General features: G+C 43.2%; 1 protein-coding gene across 1 annotated transcript in view; it reads right to left on the bottom strand.

Annotated features, from left to right (window-relative positions):
* Positions 1-9,695: 9,695 nt before the first annotated feature.
* Positions 9,696-19,220, bottom strand: part of LOC138268724 (caldesmon-like) — a 29,080-nt gene continuing 19,555 nt past the window's right edge. The window contains exons 5-6 of the mRNA XM_069218670.1: positions 18,682-18,751; positions 9,696-11,437 (exon numbers count right to left, since the gene is read on the bottom strand). Coding sequence (XP_069074771.1) covers positions 11,282-11,437; positions 18,682-18,751 — 226 coding nt within the window. The 3' untranslated portion in view covers positions 9,696-11,281. The remainder of the gene's footprint in view (positions 11,438-18,681; positions 18,752-19,220) is intronic.

Below are 19,220 nucleotides of genomic sequence, written 5' to 3'. Positions count from 1 at the left end.
GCCAGGGAGCGGCGGCCCCCCAGGCGCGTGCCAGGCAGATGTGCTCCCTTGTTAGGCGGGCAGAGACGTGCGCAGCGAGGCCGACTGCTTCTCCCACACGTGGAGCAGGCTCAAAGGGGGCTCTTTCCATTCCGAGTACAGACCCAAAATATCACAAGGGTGTGAATTATAGGATAATAGAGAGATTACTAGCAATGTGACGTCAGAGGACTGAAATGCATTGCTAATACATTGTGGCATCAGAGCAGAGTAGAGATGTATTCATCACATGATAGATTGGATAAGAAATAAATACAGTTTTGCATGAATTAAATGACATACAGATGCTGAAACATCATACTAGAGCAAGTATGCAGAAAATATGACAGCACATCAGTGAACATGCAGCACTGACTTCACAACAGGGAGCTTACAGACACTGCGGCATCGTAAGAGTGACTCCCCCACCCCTAACCCCCCTTTGTTACTCCTCTCCTCATCTCTATGGAGGACCTCAAAGCTCACGGCGGGCCCCTTACCTCATGTCTACGTAAACTTTGACGCTGTGACGTCACAGAGAGACGTCATGAGATCTGGTGATGTTATGGGTATCTCTCCGAGTCCTGCGTCTTCCCCTCAGCCATCTGGGACTGGTAGTCCTGTATTTCTAAGAGGGAAGTAAACCCTGTGAGCACCAGAATACAAATACTAAAACCAGGGTTTGATAGATGTTGAGCCTGGAAGGGGGCTCTTTCACAGAAAGGTCAGTGGTCGAGTGCATTGGAAGCAATAAACTCTGCACGGCTAGGCCCTGGGTTTAGCCTCTGCTCAGCCAGCACCTGTCAGGTGCCCACCCTCTGTCCACCTGTGACTCCAGCCCCGCACACACAGGGCTGCCCCACCCAACACCAACCATCCACCCCAGCTGCACCCACCAGTGCATAAAAGGTGTCACATGCCGTGGCAAGCGCACACTCAAAGCACCACCCAGAAACCACGCACCTCAACTGCCAGGAGAAACGATAGAGTGAATAACCGAGCCTCCCAAACCCTGAGATTATCTGTCCATGTCGGAAAAGTACCCGCGGAGCACTTCGATAATTGCACGGAACATTCAACCAGGGGAATGGGCCAGCAGAGGGGGAAAGATCATAAATCTAGTCAGGGTTTCCTCCATGCTGCACGTACTGCTCAGCTCTGAGAACGCAGGTTCCGCCCTCGGTCTGCAAGCTGCCAGCTCAATCTCTGTGGCCGCAGCGCCACCTACAGGCTCCGGGCGTCCAGACACTGACGCCCCTCAGCTTGTGATCTGGCTGCGGTTTATGGCTCTGGAAGCGAGTTTTCGTCACTATAATTGATTTTTGCAGAAACCTGCAGATGTTATATTACGTCTTTAGTAAGGCGAACTTCTTTAAAAAAAAAATATGTATTTAAAAATACACCTACGCCGGACACCTGGGCCGGGCAGTCTGAACCTTAGCAGGACAGGATGCTTCATTGGACCACGGCGTGGCTGTCCCTCAGCTACTCTGTAAGCAGCCCCCTTAGGAAGGGTGAATAAAAGTCTCTGATGTAGCATCACTCTCGTGAAGCAGGGACAGGCACACAGAGCCCCCCACGCTGGCCGGGGTCGTAGGAGTGGCGGGGCCAGGAGGAGGCGAAGATCAGAGCACTGTACGCTATGCTGCCTCGTGACATTTATAATAGGTTTATTTTATTCACCTCAAACAATAAAAAAAAATGTTTCCAGACATGCCTACTAACTGCAGCAGCACATCTGCAGACATAGGTGTTTATTTCTGTCAAAGCCACTTGTTAGTATTGCACTAACTTGTGAAATACTTACCCAGTTCTTCCATACAAGATACATATTTATATTCACGAACCAGCTGGAGGGACCATAAATGATACTTGCGGCCAGATCTACGAGAAATAGCAGCGCTGTGCCAGTTTTGAAAAGCTATCACATTTCAAACTTTTTCAACCTTTTTGTAACACTTCAAATCCCACGAGCAACCATTTTGGGCCCTGTTTAATAAAGCCTTGTCTTCCTGTCCCACTTTTAGTCCAAGCGTCTTTATATATCTTGTTTTTACCACCTCTCAGCGCCCCCGGTTTAATTACGTCATTCTTGCAGCTGTGGTGTCCATCCACTGACCCAAGTGGTACTTCAACTTTCAAATTCTAGGCAGTTACTTGTATTCATCTAAACAGGTAACACATATTGTGACATCTTAAAATATGTCCCTGTGAGGGTGTACGCCAAGACCTCTAAACCTTTCCACCCAATGGATAGGTATGCTTCATGTCTCCAGATTGGAATGACCCGGAAGCTTTTTGCAATGTTCACTGGTCTGCAGAGAAGAAACACAGAGCAGCCCTTGGCATTTAACTCAACTTTGACACAAGTTTGAACTTTCTATGCCTTGGCATGTCACATTGTCCCTGTGGCCTACATTGGACAGATAAAACATTGTGTGACCAGGTCCCTTCAAACAGTCTTCATTCCTCCAGCTTCCCAGGGGCAGCACTTCTGAGGACAGGAGTAAGACCCTTTCCATGGTGCTTGGCATCAATTCCAGAAGCACATCTGGTCACATAGGATCCTGGGCCCAGGAACTTGTAGTTGGAATGTTTGTGTGACATGGCGGGGGTGCTGTAGGGCGACGAACATGCACAATGCAAGGGTTTCTGTGACCTATGAATGTGGGAGGGGGCCATTCACCTACCCTGCATTAGGGCAGTGCTCGGGGACTGCAAGGGGCAGCTGCCGTGTAGTACTGGGCTCTCAGAACAAATGTTAAAATGCCCTTGGCATGACTAGCTGTACAAGTATTTCAAACATTTATTCCTTCTTATTTCCGCATTAGTAATATCAGATCTATATATTCTGTTAAAATAGAGGAAAAAAGAAAACGTGGGTGCTGGTTCCCTGCCATGTAACTCAAAATGGTGTACTGAAGCTTTATGGGCCACAAAGGGTCAAACTTTCTGACCTGTTTCTGGATTTTGCGTGCATTATATAATATTCCCATATCAGATATTTGCCAGCTTTTCCTCCTGTCACAATGTTCCCCCATCCTGCTCTCTCTGGATCTTCCTCTCCCACCTAAGCCTGGCCTGGCTGCTACTAGGCCTGCACTTGCTGGCCACCCCAGCCTCCAAAATAATGCCCCTGACCATGGATACCCAAAATATTAACCCTTACCCATCTCACTAGCTGCCCCGGCACTCTACCTGCTCTTTAGAGTTTAGTGCAGAGTCACTTCTCCCCTCCTCCCCCACAACGTTATTTACTAAAGCACATCCCTGGCTGAGAAAAGATTTGATGGACAATGCCTAAAGCAGTGGCTAAGGTTTCCTGAGCTAAGGAAGCCACTGGCTGAAGGAGGCTGAACCCAATCCTCGCAGAATGTGCATGGAATACCACATGCTTCCCGCGTATGGCGCAAACATATTACAAGCCAAATGTAATTGTGCATCTTTCCAATGACACATATTCAGAAACACAGCAGCCATTAGTTTGTGGAAGTCTAGGTGGAAACAACTACTGTAGTGGTTCTTTCACTGAATCGTCCATTCAACAAGAAGAAGCTGAAACCTGCAGATTCTCTGGCTTTGGTGAAACAGGGCATCGCCCTCTGCCCTGAGTAAGGAGAATCCACAGTTCAGCGTGCAATTCCACCAGCCAGTTGACACTACATGAAGAAGATGCAGCCCACAAACAAACTCCATGCGGGTCCCCCCTCTAGAGAGGGGTGGGCTCCACTGACCGGAGGAGCCACAGACTGGTCCTGAATGAGACGGAAAGGGCACCCTGTGAGGAGGCAGGTTTCAAAGTATATACAGTTAATTGTAGATGCAGGCCTTGGAGAACCATCCCTCTTCCACTGGACCAACCCTCGGGGTGTCACAGGAGTTAGGCCGGTGGCAGCCATGGGGCAACTGGGCATGGCTGGGGCTGCAACTGGTACCATGGGGGCAGGATACATGTATAACCCCCTGCATGGATGCATGGATGTATAGTTCATGAAGTTATGTGAGTATCATGCTACCATACGACGCACTTGTAGAGCACACCATCACCATGGATCTCTAGGTGTTTCCACCAAGGTGTTGAGATGTTAATGCTTCTCAGGAGGTCACGGAAGTGAGTGTGAGTACTCAAGTTTTAAACACCTAAACCTGAGGAGGCAGAGCATCATCCCCACCTCCAGCTCCCTCTCCTGCACATGCCAGACCCGGGAACCATTGAAAGATTCCAAGGGCGGAGTGGAGCATCTCCGAAGGGGTTCATGACAAACCAGGGCCTCATCCGAAAGATACTCTGCTTCTTAATATGAAACCTGTTCATATTAATTGTGTAAAAGGCGTAAAACTTGGCTCTTCACCAAGCCCGAAAATGACTTGGTCCATACAACTCCTGCTTCAGCGCCAGGAAACCCTCCTGAGTGAGTTGTGCGCTATACAAATACACATAACATAGCATAGCATTCCATAGCATAACATAGCATGAAATAGCACCACATAACATAGCATAGCATAACATAGCATGAAATAGCACCACATAACATACATATCATAACATACTATAACATAATATAAATCAGCATAGCATAGAATAACATAACATAGCGTAGCATAACATAAGATATAACATAACATAGCATAGCATACCATCGCATAATATACATAACATAACACTGCACAGCATACCATGGCATAGCATAAAATAGCATAGCGTAGCACCACATAACATACATAGCATAACATACTATAACACAATATAAATCAGCATAGCATAGAATAAAATAACATAGCTTAGCAAAACATTAGATATAACATAACATAGCATAGCATACCATAGCATAATATACATAACATAACACTGCACAGCATACCATAGAATAACATAATATAATGTTACATCGCATAACTACAGCTCACGTTTTCATGGTATTTTTTATTTAATTTTACATTTCCATCTGTATTTATCAATATTTATTTTTTGCAAATTTAACCTGTTTTTTTCCATACTTAATTTTGGGTTTTGTGAAAAAAATAAGCTGGACAGAGTATATTTCTGCATTTATTTAACCAAAAAAAGTGCACTTATGCCCGAACGCCTAATAGGTTTCAGTGATATAAACACACTCACATGATAAAATATGCACTTACATGTCAATCCGCACAGCTATTGGCCTGGCAGTCGTGACTGACTAGATTTAGAAACTCTAAAAAAACAACCCGATTTCCAGTTTATTTCACATTTAATAATGAATACAGACAGGAAAATAAATGGATTTCTATCCACATTTACCTGTAAAAATCAGTAAAAGACTGAAAACAGGGAGCCTTAAACATAACATAACATAGGTTAGGATAACATAACATAGCATTGCATAGCATAGCATAACAAAACCTAACATAACTTTTCTAAAGTTCCACCTCAAATTTATATCACCACCCAAGGTTTGCGGAGAGAGTCTTCCCACTGGTAGCAGCATCTGTGGTGCTATCTACCACTTGCAGCCACCAAGACCATGCCGGGGTGATGAGTGCCTCTTCGTACAACCCTCTCCCTTTGCTCCTGAGCATCAGAACTCCTAGACTGGGCCCACGCATGAACGTGTGTCACTTGTACAGGTTTCTGTAGTTCTCCGTAACATCCCTCTCATCCAACCCCCACCGTAGGCCTACGTCACAGCCAATGGCACGCGGGGTGCTTCCGCCGTCATCCGGCTGCCATGTACATTCTATATAAGGCCACCACTTGCTGCCAGGACCAGAGACTACATGTCCTTCATTCCCACTGAGTTTCAAATGAATGTGAATTTTCAGCAGTTATTCCATCACTGAACACCACCCCCCAATGACTGCCAATTTAGGTCCCACTGTCCACCACCACCCACTGACCATTCAATCTCCGGCGCCTCCACATGCAACCACCTCGGCTGCTGTGGCTCGGATCCATCACCGCTTATGTTTCTTATCAGAAAATGATTTCGTTGAACCCAGGAGGTGCTGTGAAATGGGTGGCTTTGGGCTCTAGTGTTTCTGAAGGCAGATCTGCCAAGTTGGGGCATTTGTCACTCCAGAGATGTACTTCTACAGGTAGGTGCCTAGGAGGGGCTGGCATGGCAGTGCCAAGCTACAGGTTTAGTTTGTGGTAGCACAGGGACTGGAAGGAGTCAGCAGTAAGGTGCATGCTGCAGGGCAGACTAGCTCTCCTTGAGTAAATATGTGTGGCTTGTTATGACTAGGTTCTCTAACCTCCTAAGTGCAAAAAGTGTCTGTCTAAAATTGTGTCTTGCTTCCTTGCCAGTCCCATTGCAACACTCTCCTCTCCCCATAATCCCCCTCCCCGCAGGAACCTTTGTAATTCCAAGTCTCCATGTCCAGGGTCGGAGTGGGACAGAAAACAGGCCCCAGCACCACATTAAAAGTGGCCCCCATTAGCAAATGAAATAGCTAAAAAAGTGGCGAATGTTTGCAAAAAAAGATAGTTTTGAACTGGTAAAGACAGGCTCTATATGTGTCCTGCAGGGTATGGAAGACTGCAAGGATATGATCTTGCTGCAGGCAATGTTTGTTGAAATATCAGGGAAATCAACAGTGAAAACCAGCCCAGTAGACCATGAAAAATACCCACAAACAGCCAACAAACTGGCCCATATACACCCCTTTCAGATCAGCCCATCAGACACCGCCTGGTTACCCTATAAGTCAGTCTGACCCTGTCCCTGTCTCTCTCGAAAGCACATAACTCTCAACAGAGTAGGAAGACCTCTTGATGTGTGTGTTCCCTGAAGTAGACCATCTGCAGAAGTGCATCCTGTGGTAAAGCTACACAACAGAGGCAGGCCGCCTACCCATCTGCTGCATAACATTTACAAATCTGTTCATAACACCAGGCCAAGCGGAGAGGAGAGAGCACAGCAAAGGTCTCTTCTTGGCCAGAGGGCGGTCTAGCTGCACCTACCAAAAAACAGGACATTATGGGATGTCTCCTATCCCCAACGAAATCCCTTTTGGTAGCTGGTTGCCATGGAGCTATACATCCAAAGGATATATCACCTCATACAACTTAAGCTCAGCCAGCCAACACCTCCTTACACCACCAGAAGTACCCTGCAGACCATGCAGAACCCATCCTTCCACCTTCTTGGAGGCATTGGCTGGATGCTGTCTCATGGGGCATTAGGAAACTTGAAGGCCACAGAGGTTAAGTGTTTACCACATATGGGCCCCACAGTGTTAACATGCTGAACTTTGTGTTGTTTGGTGATTGTGCATACTCTGGGGGATGTGTGTGTGTGCGTTCTGTACATACTCTGGGGGATGTGTGTGTGTGCGTTCTGTACATACTCGGGGGGATGTGTGTGTATGTGTTCTGTACATACTCGGGGGGTGTGTGTACGTTCTGTACATACTCTGGGGGATGTGTGTGTATGTGTTCTGTACATACTCGGGGGGTGTGTGTACGTTCTGTACATACTCTGGGGGATGTGTGTGTGTGCGTTCTGTACATACTCGGGGGGATGTGTGTGTGTGTGTTCTGTGCATACTCTGGGGGATGTGTGTGTGTGCGTTCTGTGCATACTCTGGTGGATGTGTGTGTATGTGTTCTGTACATACTCGGGGGGTGTGTGTACGTTCTGTACATACTCTGGGGGATGTGTGTGTATGTGTTCTGTACATACTCGGGGGGTGTGTGTACGTTCTGTACATACTCTGGGGGATGTGTGTGTGTGCGTTCTGTACATACTCGGGGGGATGTGTGTGTGTGCGTTCTGTACATACTCTGGGGGATGTGTGTGTGTGCGTTCTGTACATACTCGGGGGGATGTGTGTGTGTGCGTTCTGTACATACTCGGGGGGATGTGTGTGTGTGCGTTCTGTGCATACTCTGGGGGATGTGTGTGTGTGCGTTCTGTGCATACTCTGGGGGATGTGTGTGTGTGCGTTCTGTGCATACTCTGGGGGATGTGTGTGTGTGCGTTCTGTACATACTCGGGGGGATGTGTGTGTATGTGTTCTGTACATACTCGGGGGGTGTGTGTACGTTCTGTGCATACTCTGGGGGATGTGTGTGTGTGCGTTCTGTGCATACTCTGGTGGATGTGTGTGTGTGTTCGGTGTGGGAGAGAGAACAAGGCACTATTTTCTGTCCTCTATGTGTTCTGGGTGTTAATGACATTTGAACTTCTGGTGCAAATGTTGACCCAGTGTTGAATATTAGTGAAGCTTAGTAAAAATCTTTCTCTCTACAAAAGACAAATTGTGCAACTGTTAATGTTTGCACCTAGTTAGTGCCCGTCCTCTTGCTGTTTCCAGATGGCTCCATGTCACCAGGGACCACAAGCTGCAATCTAATGATTGGTTTAACAACCAAATACTTTCCAGGAGCAGCTATATTGTTTCACTTTCATTGAACCAACTGGACTAACACTCATGGAACAATAATTTGTAAAGGAAAGCCTAGTACAGGAACATGTGGCCCGGATGTCATAGAATGATTTGTAAACCTACTCCCACACACTTATCCCTTCTATTAACCGGACACCCCAGCATCCCATAGAGGTTTATTCAGCAGATCTATCAGGTCTTGTAAACCTGCTGCAGGTTCCCAGATAGTGGGGATTATAGCAGTGGTGCAGATGACTCCATGTCACCAGGGGCACCGTGCTCCAGCCCTGAGCCTTCCTGTAACAGACTAATGCACCCTGGGAGTTGTATGCTCAGCTCACATCAATTGACCAGCCTGCTTAACATTTGCAAACAGTGATTTGTACAAGGAAAGCGTAGGAATGGAATCCAAAGTCATTGATGACGTAGGCCTCACACAGCAACTGTAGTTTATTGTTTGGAAACACCTTGGACATATCCAGGAAATGGATTGTAAAAGAAACAGTCCCATAAAAGCCTGAAGCAGTTCTTTCCCCAGGAACCAATGCAGAACTGCAAAATCACTTAAGTAAATGAAATTACACCAGAAGGTCAAGGTGAAGTGGAAAAACCAGGACTGGCTCAAAGGGTTAGTTTCTCTTCCTGAACCAGGACGCCTGCGCTTCCTTAAGGTGAAGCAAAACTGTTGCCTTATGGCACCACCGTTAGGTGGCGCCAAAGTACAGGAAAGGCCAGAGAGTGGCATTTTAATGTTATCAGTTAAGAGGGGGACATTCTAGTGACAACATATCATGTGAATTTGCCGATGCACCTGAAAGTTCCTGAAAACAGGGCAAATTGTATTCTCACAACCAGATTTGTTTTTCTACTTTTTTGAGAGTAGCAAAGTATTTCATTGCATATAATCTATTCTGTGAAATTTGTGAGTGCACAAGGAAGGTTAGGGGGCCCTCCTTTCGCCAAATTAGGTAATGCCGTCTGGGCAGTTTTAATTTTATTATTAGCCAGGGGTGGACTGGTGGGCTTTCCTTTTATCGGGGGCTATTTTGATTGGCGGACCCTTATTTTCAAACTGCATTATTATTGTAGTACACTCCTTTTATCAGTCAGTTTGTGATTGGTTGTCAGTCACTTAGAATGAGATTAGTGTCACTTCAAAGCCCGCCTGGATTTTATGAGTCGAAGGACTAGGCCTACCTCAGTGAGGCTTTACGCCCTAAACGAACAGCATCCGCTTTTCTCAAGATGGACCTTACCCACATCACTGCTTGCGCTTTAATAGCCAGAACAATTATACTTTTACAGTCCTGACACTGGTCAGTGGGACTGCTGTAGCTTTAACAGGACAGTACCAGCACTTCTAAGCCAGGCTGCTATACTTTTAATGAGTCAATAAGTGAGAGCAGGGTCTGCTGTGGGGACCCCCGTCTCTGACAACAGTTGCTAAGAAGCATGAGTTAGTAAACATTATTTATAGAGTCCCTCCCTCACACTTACACGTGGGAAAACTAGTTCTGATTTTGCTGTGCCAGGTAACTCCCAGCACCAAGATCTTGGCATTTCCACTGAGTTGTGCAAAACAGTGTCCTGGAGAACCCAACAAGTTGTGCTGCAAACTCCAATGTACATTCGCGCCTGTGGTTGTTCAGAATTCTGACTAACCAAACAGGATTACAGTTGCCAAAATTAGGAATCTGGTTGGCTGGTCAAAATTCCAAATGCATCAAAATATTTAAAATTCTGACGCGATAAAAAATACTGTAAGAGCAGTTTTGGTGACCTAAAGAGTGATAAACCCATAACGGAACATGGAAAGTGAACATGAAAGTCACCATCCTAGGGTGGAACATTTTGTTTTAAACATATTTTATTGATTTTGCAATATAAGCAGAAAACAGGACCTATACGGACAAAACTTCTCAGAAAAATTACAAAGAAAATTACAAAGAAAAATTAAAAAAGCCTGCATGTACAGATCTCCCCTCCCACCAACTCGACATCTATCAAAAGGACATAATGGAAATCAATATGTGACAGTCACTGTCTCACAGCCAACCTGGGCACCTTCAACCCATAAATGCCCGGGTTTCATAATCAGTCGACTGACACACTGGACGAACAGTTTCCAATTCTATGCCCCACTAATTCGCCCACACGTACCATATCTTGGGGTGCTTGTAGGGGCAACCTTTTTCTTTATATATCGCCACTTCCAAACTATACATTAGGCCATACCTTTCAAGGAATGATGGGGAGTCGCAGCCTTCCACTCCCATACTATGGCCCGCTTTTCTAAGATCAGACCCAAATACAAGTCAGACAATCTGTATCTATTACCTCCCAAATCATTAGTGAGATGTAGAAGGGTTCATTTTGGGTTCATTGGGATCGACCACGCGAGAGCTCCACACTAACAGACTGTCACCTCACGCCAGGATGTCTGTAGATCAGGACAGCTCCACACCATATGAAAAAATGTGCCCTCCCCACTGCCACACCGAAAACAGGTCGGGGAGGCTATCACGTCCATGCGCCAGAGTCTATGTCGTGTAAAATATATCCTGTGGAGATACTTAAAATTTAACAGTCTGAGCCTGGCCGACATTGCAGCCTTACAGGGTCCCTCCATGGTGTCTGTCTAATCCTCATTCTCAAGAACCCCAACATCTGCCTCCCACACTGCTCTGAGGGCATGAAATGTATCTGGGTGACTGGAGGTGTTTGACAGATCTGTGCAACTTTGTAATCCCCCAGGTCGCCCAAAGAGGGTGACTATTTTGATGAGGTTACTCCAACCATCTGCTTCCTTCTAGGATGTCCTTCCACTCTATACCATATTCACAGTAGAGTCTTCTTCAAGGTGGCTCCCCAGGAATGGTTTGCATCCATCTCTTCAATGGCCGCTTTGCTTGGCAATGGCACGTTCAGTCTGGACTCCCGCATCAGCGTGTCCTGGAGGAAGTCCAAGGCGCTGGAGGCGGAGCAGGTAGTCTGAGTGCAGACTTGAGTCAGTTAGGTCAATGAAGCGCTTGTAGTTCAGCTGAACTTCCTGTCCAGATAGGAAACAAAAAGGGATTATGGGAAAAAGGTGACAGTTAGCTGAGCATATGGGGAAGGTTCTCAGTGGCATCATTAATACTAGCCTACCCCTGAGAGACGGGAGGGTCACTTGCCCAAATTTCAGCACTCCTGGTGAGCTCCCCATGCAATGATGCAATTGTCCCCAGGTTTCTTTTTCCAAGCAGTAGCACTTTAGGTCTCAGCCCTAAGGTAGAGGCACAGCTGAATACTGAGCGAGCAACCATGTTGATACATTTTCTGGATTTTCACCAATTTGTGAAAGAGCATCAGCTCTGCCCAAACTCTAAATGACCCCCAAAGTGTTTACCTGAACAAATTAATCAGGTACAATGTATGAAACTACAATCATGAGCAAGACTGAATAGCATATATAGCTGGCTAAATTAGGAAAAAAGAAGAGCTGAGGGAAATACAAGTGGACAAAACAATATACGGTGCTTTTTTACATTTCTTCTTGCAAACACAATTCAGTGTGTTCTTCAGTAAACTGTGGATGATTTTTAGTGTGCTGTTTTATTATTTTCAGAAATAAATTTATTTTGGAAATGAATAGGTGTCTTATGTACTTTGCAAGTTCGGATTGACTCTTCCCTCACTCAGCAAAAAACAAAAACAAAATATTTTTTTTACAAATAATTTGTTATGGCAGAAGTAATGGTCTGTGAACTGCTTCGTTTGCAACATTTAACATTGATTGCTTTGGGTCATATTACCATTAAGCATACATACTCCCAATGTTCAAAGAATGAATAGGGCTCCCTTTGCTTGAACTTACCCTCAGGAGAACGTGTTCATTACGGTGGTATAGGAGGACTGAAACACGGCACTAAAGGACTTATACATTCTATATAAAGAAGACTGGACATCTGCTGCATTTTGGTGGATGGTCCAAATCTGTCCAACTCTATATAAGGCCATAGGGCCATTGGGTGCCAACACACTCCACTGACGCAGAATGGGTCAAACTCAATGGGTTAGCCCTAAGTGCCTAATATAGCATAAGAACATGCTGTGAAGTGCTTTAACAGTAATTAAAGGCCCTCTTCCAGAGCTACAACGACGGAGAGGGTCTTTACCAACTACTATAGCTCAAGACTGAAGGGGTATAATAAGGGTTTCCAGGTTTTCAGTTAAACCCAATTATAACTGATAAAACACCGCTGAAGCAAATATTTCTTTTTCAGTACAAACTAGAAAATACAGGACCGGATTCAGAAAGGTTACTTACACTTTTGAGTAAGTTTACTACTTTTCAGTATTCGAAAACTTCTAATATAAGTTACTAATAAAATAAAAAGTAGTAAGTCCAGCACTACACCTGGCTAAAGACTGGCAGTGCAACACCCTCCTCACAACACAAAAGGGTCTGGGGAAAGTTTTTGACCAAGATGTGTATCAACTCCCCCAGAAAATCAAATTACCACACACAAATGGATGGAGTCAGTCATATAGTGCTTGGAAACAGCCTGTCCTTGTTCTTGCCAAAATTCTATAACTCCTGATTTTTTTTGTCATTTTAGAACAAGAGCCCTCACCTACCCAGAGTTGGCATGCTTCATCATCCGGTCCCTTCTCACACCATGAGTGGAAATTCAGTGGTACGGGCTACTACTCCCAGCTCAGAAAAGAGACCATGGAAGGAGCTCTCTGAGGATTTTTTTTAGAAGAATGGGGTCCCTTTCTAGGAGATTGGTGTGGGTGGGGGTCAATAGAAATGCAGCTCGCAAAAGTGAATAAAGTAAATTTAAAAAAGTCTACTGATGGACCAGTACCTTTATTGGCGGTCCCCAGATGGCAAATTAAAAAACAAATTGTGTGAAATCTTTAACCCTCATAAAGCTCGATCAACAGGTTTCTGCTCTATTCCAGGCCCCTTTGAAGGGGTTTGGGTATTCATCAGGACAGTTATGTAGTCATTCTGCTATAAAGTGCCTACAATAATAAAAAATGAGTGAAAAATGAGTGGCTATATACTTATAAAATCCATCCTAGTGGCAACTCTGAGGAGTCCACCATTCACAGCACCCAAAACAAGAGTTAGAGACCATAAACATAATTATTAATATTGCAATCATGGAATATGGTACGCTTAAGGGTGTTATTTTAATTGGTGAAATTACCCCCACCACCATGCTTCTAAAAATCATGAATGAAAAAGTCCACAAACAAGAAACATTTCACTTTGGGAATTATTTAAAACCAGTGAACTTAAGATATATTGCTGGTACACAAATGTTGTGAAAAACGTACTAACAACTAATTAATAGGTGTATCCAAACCCTATTCCAAATAAAATGTCCTATTTAGACCACCATATGTAATCACTGATTTTTTACTTACTGTCAAAAAATACACAATATAGCCTCTGCAGTATATATTACTTCAAATTCTATAATTAAAAATGATCATTTATTTTCATTAAAAACATACAATTTAACACTTAAAAACGACCTTCCTCATAAACACTCTAATATACTATTTTTCATGTGCACTCCAGTTGTTAGTCATTTTTTCACAGCATTTGTGTACCAGCAATATATGTTAAATTCACTGGTTTTAAATAATCCTCAAAGGGAAAGTTTCTTGTTTTTGTATATACTGTAACCCTGTCCCTTTGGGAGTATAAGGGGTACCTCTCTAATTTGTTTGGAGTGAAAAAATACCACATCAATGCTCACTCTCTGTCTAGTCGGGTGTTTGGCTATAACTCCAGCCTCATTTACTGGACATGATCAGGGCTAAAAACAATTTAAAAATAATGAGACGTTGGCTAAGATGATGACACCAATATTATTAAATATTAATTTGGCAAAAAAGGAATATCTCCTTTGTCTCAAAGAGATCTCATTTGTCAAAAGGATTCATAGGGCCATATGCAAAATATGTTTCTATCTTTAAAGTCACTCTATTTCAGTGATTGCTGATAACCTTAGTAAGCATTAAAAATGTATATATTCTAATTCTCATTTGAATACAAGTACAATATGTAAGACTATGCTCTCTAACACTGCAAATGTTCTGTTTTGTTCTCCTTGTCCATTTAGGTGATGAGACTGCATTTTTATAAGTTTTCCTTTTCACGGGGGTTGCTCTGCACGCCTGAATGACATCACACATGGGGCTTAAGGGATTTGTAGTTTAGAGAATGGGCTATATTAGTTGTCAAAGACGCGGCCCACATCAATAACTCTGCATGCGTCTAGAAAGTATGACGCATATAGCCCATGGGAACTTTAGTCTCATACTGAAGAGAAACAGTGTCTGACTAAAAGTATGTAGTTGAGCAGATCTTGATGATGCGGAGCATAATAATATCTCGTATTGTGATTCAGAACTACCCCCTTGTAAATGGCTATTTTATTGTTATCGCAAAAAAGTACATACTTTGAAAATGAAAAAAAAGGCTACGGTTTATTTGGAGGTGTAATCATTCTCTAATCCAAACTTTTAGGATTTGGATATTGACTCTTCAATAATTAAGAGGTTTTATATGCTTACTAATGATCCAAAAGACCATTTGACATAATAATTCAATACTGCAGGCGAGCAATAGCACCAGTGAGTAGCCTCTTTCATCTTTCGCGAATAAATACATATTTGGTAAATGAATAAAGGGGTTTATTTTAAGGTGAAACCATTCTCTAATTTTTAACAATGAATATCTTTTTTTCTATCTTTTTTCACTTTGTTTTTTACACCTCCCGAACGCCCCACCTCCATTAATATCTGGGAACAGGTCTTCATCTGTGGAGAAATTTAATGTGCTGGCTAATGATCCCAAACAAATTTTTGAAATGGTCCTATGATAAAGGCCTTCGTCGTCAATCAACTACTCCTCAAACCATATTGACATAAATTGTGTCTAAACTGGAAGACTCTAAAATCATTCATTATCATTCAACTTGCCAGTCTGAACAGAAGTTAGTACACCCAGAGAGAGCATATTTTTGCTTGTCCATGGAATATCTTCATTTAGACCGACTAGGTGACTGCGTAGTGTAAAGACCTATCTCGGCGCCTTATGAAATAGACATTACTCTAGATCTTCTAAAGGATTCTGCGTGATAGATTTGTCAATCATTGACCAGAAGAGATCATCTTTGGAATGTCCTTCTGTGAGGTAAAGTCTGGTTAGTTGTTTATTGTCACGCTGATAGCAAATGGTACTGCAATGTTCTATGATACGCCGTTTCACTTTTCTAGTGGTCATCCCTACGTAAGGGAGTCCACAAGGGTATCTTATGCAGTATATAACTCCACTACTGTTACAGCTGGCGTGCCGTCTCAATTCCCAGAATGTATTCGAACCAAGACCGATGTCGTTAATGTTGTCACATTACATATTGAACAAGAGCCACAGAGAAAATGTCCAGTCAATTAAAGTTGTCTGAGCATTTATTGTTAAGGGGCTTGGGGCTGGTGTGTACTAGGATGTCCTTAAGATTCTAGCCGTGCCTGAAGCCAAACACAGATTTCTTTATCTCCAATTCACCAACGTTTAAGATGTGCAAGTTCTTCAAAATCCTTTTTTTGATGGCGGTCGACATAGGACTAAATGCACTTATACAGACTAGTCTGTCTTCTTTGGGACATTGGTGGGTCTCCAAAAGAACATCTCTGGTTATTGCACGCTCTCTTCCTCAGTTGATTAATAAGCTGGTTAGGGTATTTTCTGTTTGTAAGTTGTTGTTTCAATAGATGTAAGTGTTCTTCAAATATCTCAGTTTCAAGGCACAGAATCTACTCACACCAGTGAAACCTGACTCAGACATCAATCACTCGACATGCTATTTTGCTATTTTGAATATCTCTCAGATATTTTTAATGGCAAACAGAAAAGACCGACGCCATCGTCTTCCGGAATCAATAAATCTCTTTGTGAGGTCAGGAAATTTTTGAGACTGGTAGACAAGAAATGCAAATAGTGACCATAATTTTGCTTGCCTCAAAACTGGAAGCTCACGCTACGTGAGAAACATCCGCACTTCAGATCTCTCATCACTTCAGGCAATAACCATCCCAAACAGCTTATCAAACTGGTCAGAGCAGCTAACAACTCCTCAACTTCCATCAAATTTGATATTCCAACGGTGAAACATTTGAAGAATTTACAGTTTTCGTAAACAAAACTGAACACTACCCGCAAATATAAAAATAAATGGCAATCATTTGAAATACTGAGAGCGAGGGGGTTACCAGTAGCTATCATGAGGCCCAAACTCTCCGACCATTTTATGAATTTGGTACCTGGACATATTGCTAAAGACCTTGCTGGACATCCATGCCTTAGCCAAGGTGTGCTTCCTTATTACTTCAATGTGGCCAAGTCACCCCACTTCTCCAAAAACCCTCCTGAGGATCCGGAGGATCTCAGCATCTTTCAGGCCGTGTCCAGCCTTTCCTTTCTTGCTCAAATCATAGAAAGCTGTGCAGCACGGGAACTGACCCAGCATATTCAAGACAATTAACTCCTAAATGAGTACCAGTCAGAGTTCAATCGAGGCTAGAGCACAAAAACAGCTTGTTCCAGGAGATTGACAATGCACTCTGCATTTTGGATTTTGGCACTCCTGCCTGCCAATCCTTTTCGACCTATCAGTTTTGTTTGATACAGAAAATCACTGTTTCTTCAGAATACTCTAAGAATCAGATGGGAATCAATGGGGTGGTACCCAGATGGTTCAAGTCATACCTAACGTAAAGATTACAGAAATTAAAAATTGACTTCAGTGTTTCAAAATGGATTACGGTGACACACGGGATCCCATTCTAGCTCCTATCCTCTCCAACTTATACTTCATACCCCCCTGGGCACTTACTATAGAAACCAGAGAGCCTCTATCAGCAATATGCTGATGATACTCGAATGTATCTCAAGGTCACCTAAATAACACTCTACACGCTTTTCAAGACTGGGTGACTGCCTATCACTCAAAGTGTAACCGGTCTAAGACAGAATTTCTCCTCCTCTCATCAGGCTAATCATCATTGCCAATACACTCCTGGTTGGATTCAGTCAGCATCCTAAACTGCAAATCTACCATGAACGACAGTGCCAAATCCCCATGAGTCCTCCCTGACAAAAAACTCAATCTAAAGTCACAAGTAAGCACCATGGTCAAAAGTACACATTTTAGCTTCGACTGCTCTAGAGCATTAATCACTTTATTCCAGAACAAGATCTCTAAACGGTTAATCAATCAATCACGCTATCGAGACTAATGCTACTCTCTTCTGGCTGGTCTTCCTGTAAAATATATATCTCAATCAATTAGAAGCAGTTTTCCATGCCACAGCACCCTTCATCTCAGGAGGAAAAGGAATGACCATATCTCTCCAATACTGCGGATGCCCTTTGGCTTCCCAATCAATCCAGAGCCATATAGAAAACAGATTGCATCACCCACAAGGCCCTTCATTCGTCCACTCTGTGACACTGGCTGCTGAGCTTAAGGAATCTGGTGGGAGCAGACCATCACATAATGCAGAAGCTCTGCTCCTTCAACTCTTAAAAGGGAAAGATTTATGACTCCGTCCTTTTCTGGGTGTGCTACCATATTCTAGAGCTCCGTACCTCCAATCTCATGCACTACTGCCTAACTGAGAATCTTCAAATCCGAATTGAGAGGCCTTCCGTTTGAAAGATATTTCAATTAATCTCTCTTCTCCAAACCAATAATTCTCAGACTTGAGGATTTCTTCTCTATCTCAATTTTATATCATACTTCATATTGCCTCATACCTGTTCCAGTTCTGTTGCTCAATACTTCACTACTTTCACAAGTGATAATTCTCATTTAATGTTCTAGTTCTATTGTCATACATGTTTACACATTGCTACTCAATATTTGCAACATGTATAACTCTCACTCTATGAGCCCTTACTATTGTAAAGTGGTCTGAACACCTTTTGAGTAATGACTGCATAATAATCTCATTACAATTGCCTTTTGGGGTTGAGGTATGGGAAAGCTAAGATCAACACTCATCTGGAATATAGGAATCTTTTTGGGGGGGTTGTGAGTGAATGAGGTACCGAAGTCCAACACGACTTAAGTAGAGAAGCATCTTAAGTGGGGATATTGCAGAGTGAAATATGATCATTTCCTGGAACAAAACATCCCCATCTTCGAGAGAATAAAGACCGACACCCATCTGGACTAAAAGAACTCATTTATGGCAGGTATAGAGGAAGTGAGGGGCCACTCTCACCTGGAACTGACATTCGTATGCCTTCTTCTCCTGGTGGAGCCTGGATATCTCATGGCGAAAGTCAGCTATCCTGAAATTATAACGGGACTGTTACAGCAAAGGACACAGATACGTTTGAGTTGAAGAATGTATTGTGCCCTTAATATAACTTTATGACATAAACACACATTTACATTTATCAACTTTTAATAATATATTTTTCCTCCCTTTCAATTCTAACTACTGAAGCCAGCCCTAACTGTGACAATATTAGTCTCTCTAAAATACATATTATTCAAACACTAGAACACTGTTATTCTACATTAATACTTTATCATCCTATACTGATACACTATTTCTCTATGTTGGTACATGTTCACTTTCCAAAACACGAAATTGATGACTTGTGTCCAGTTTATTCAAAAATGAAGGCAAAAGAAGACCAAATTCTTTCTTCCTTTCTCACCACAGAATTACAAGGGTGGAAGGTAATATGTAAGACGTGCGTTAAACTCAGCTATTGGAGTATCCGTAATTCACAGAGTTTTCCACCTTTCTTT

This window comes from Pleurodeles waltl, chromosome 12 (assembly GCF_031143425.1).
Source record: "Pleurodeles waltl isolate 20211129_DDA chromosome 12, aPleWal1.hap1.20221129, whole genome shotgun sequence".
In the NCBI taxonomy this organism is placed as follows: domain Eukaryota; kingdom Metazoa; phylum Chordata; class Amphibia; order Caudata; family Salamandridae; genus Pleurodeles; species Pleurodeles waltl.
Note: the sequence above shows the minus strand (reverse complement) of the source record. Positions and strands in the feature narration are given on the sequence as shown.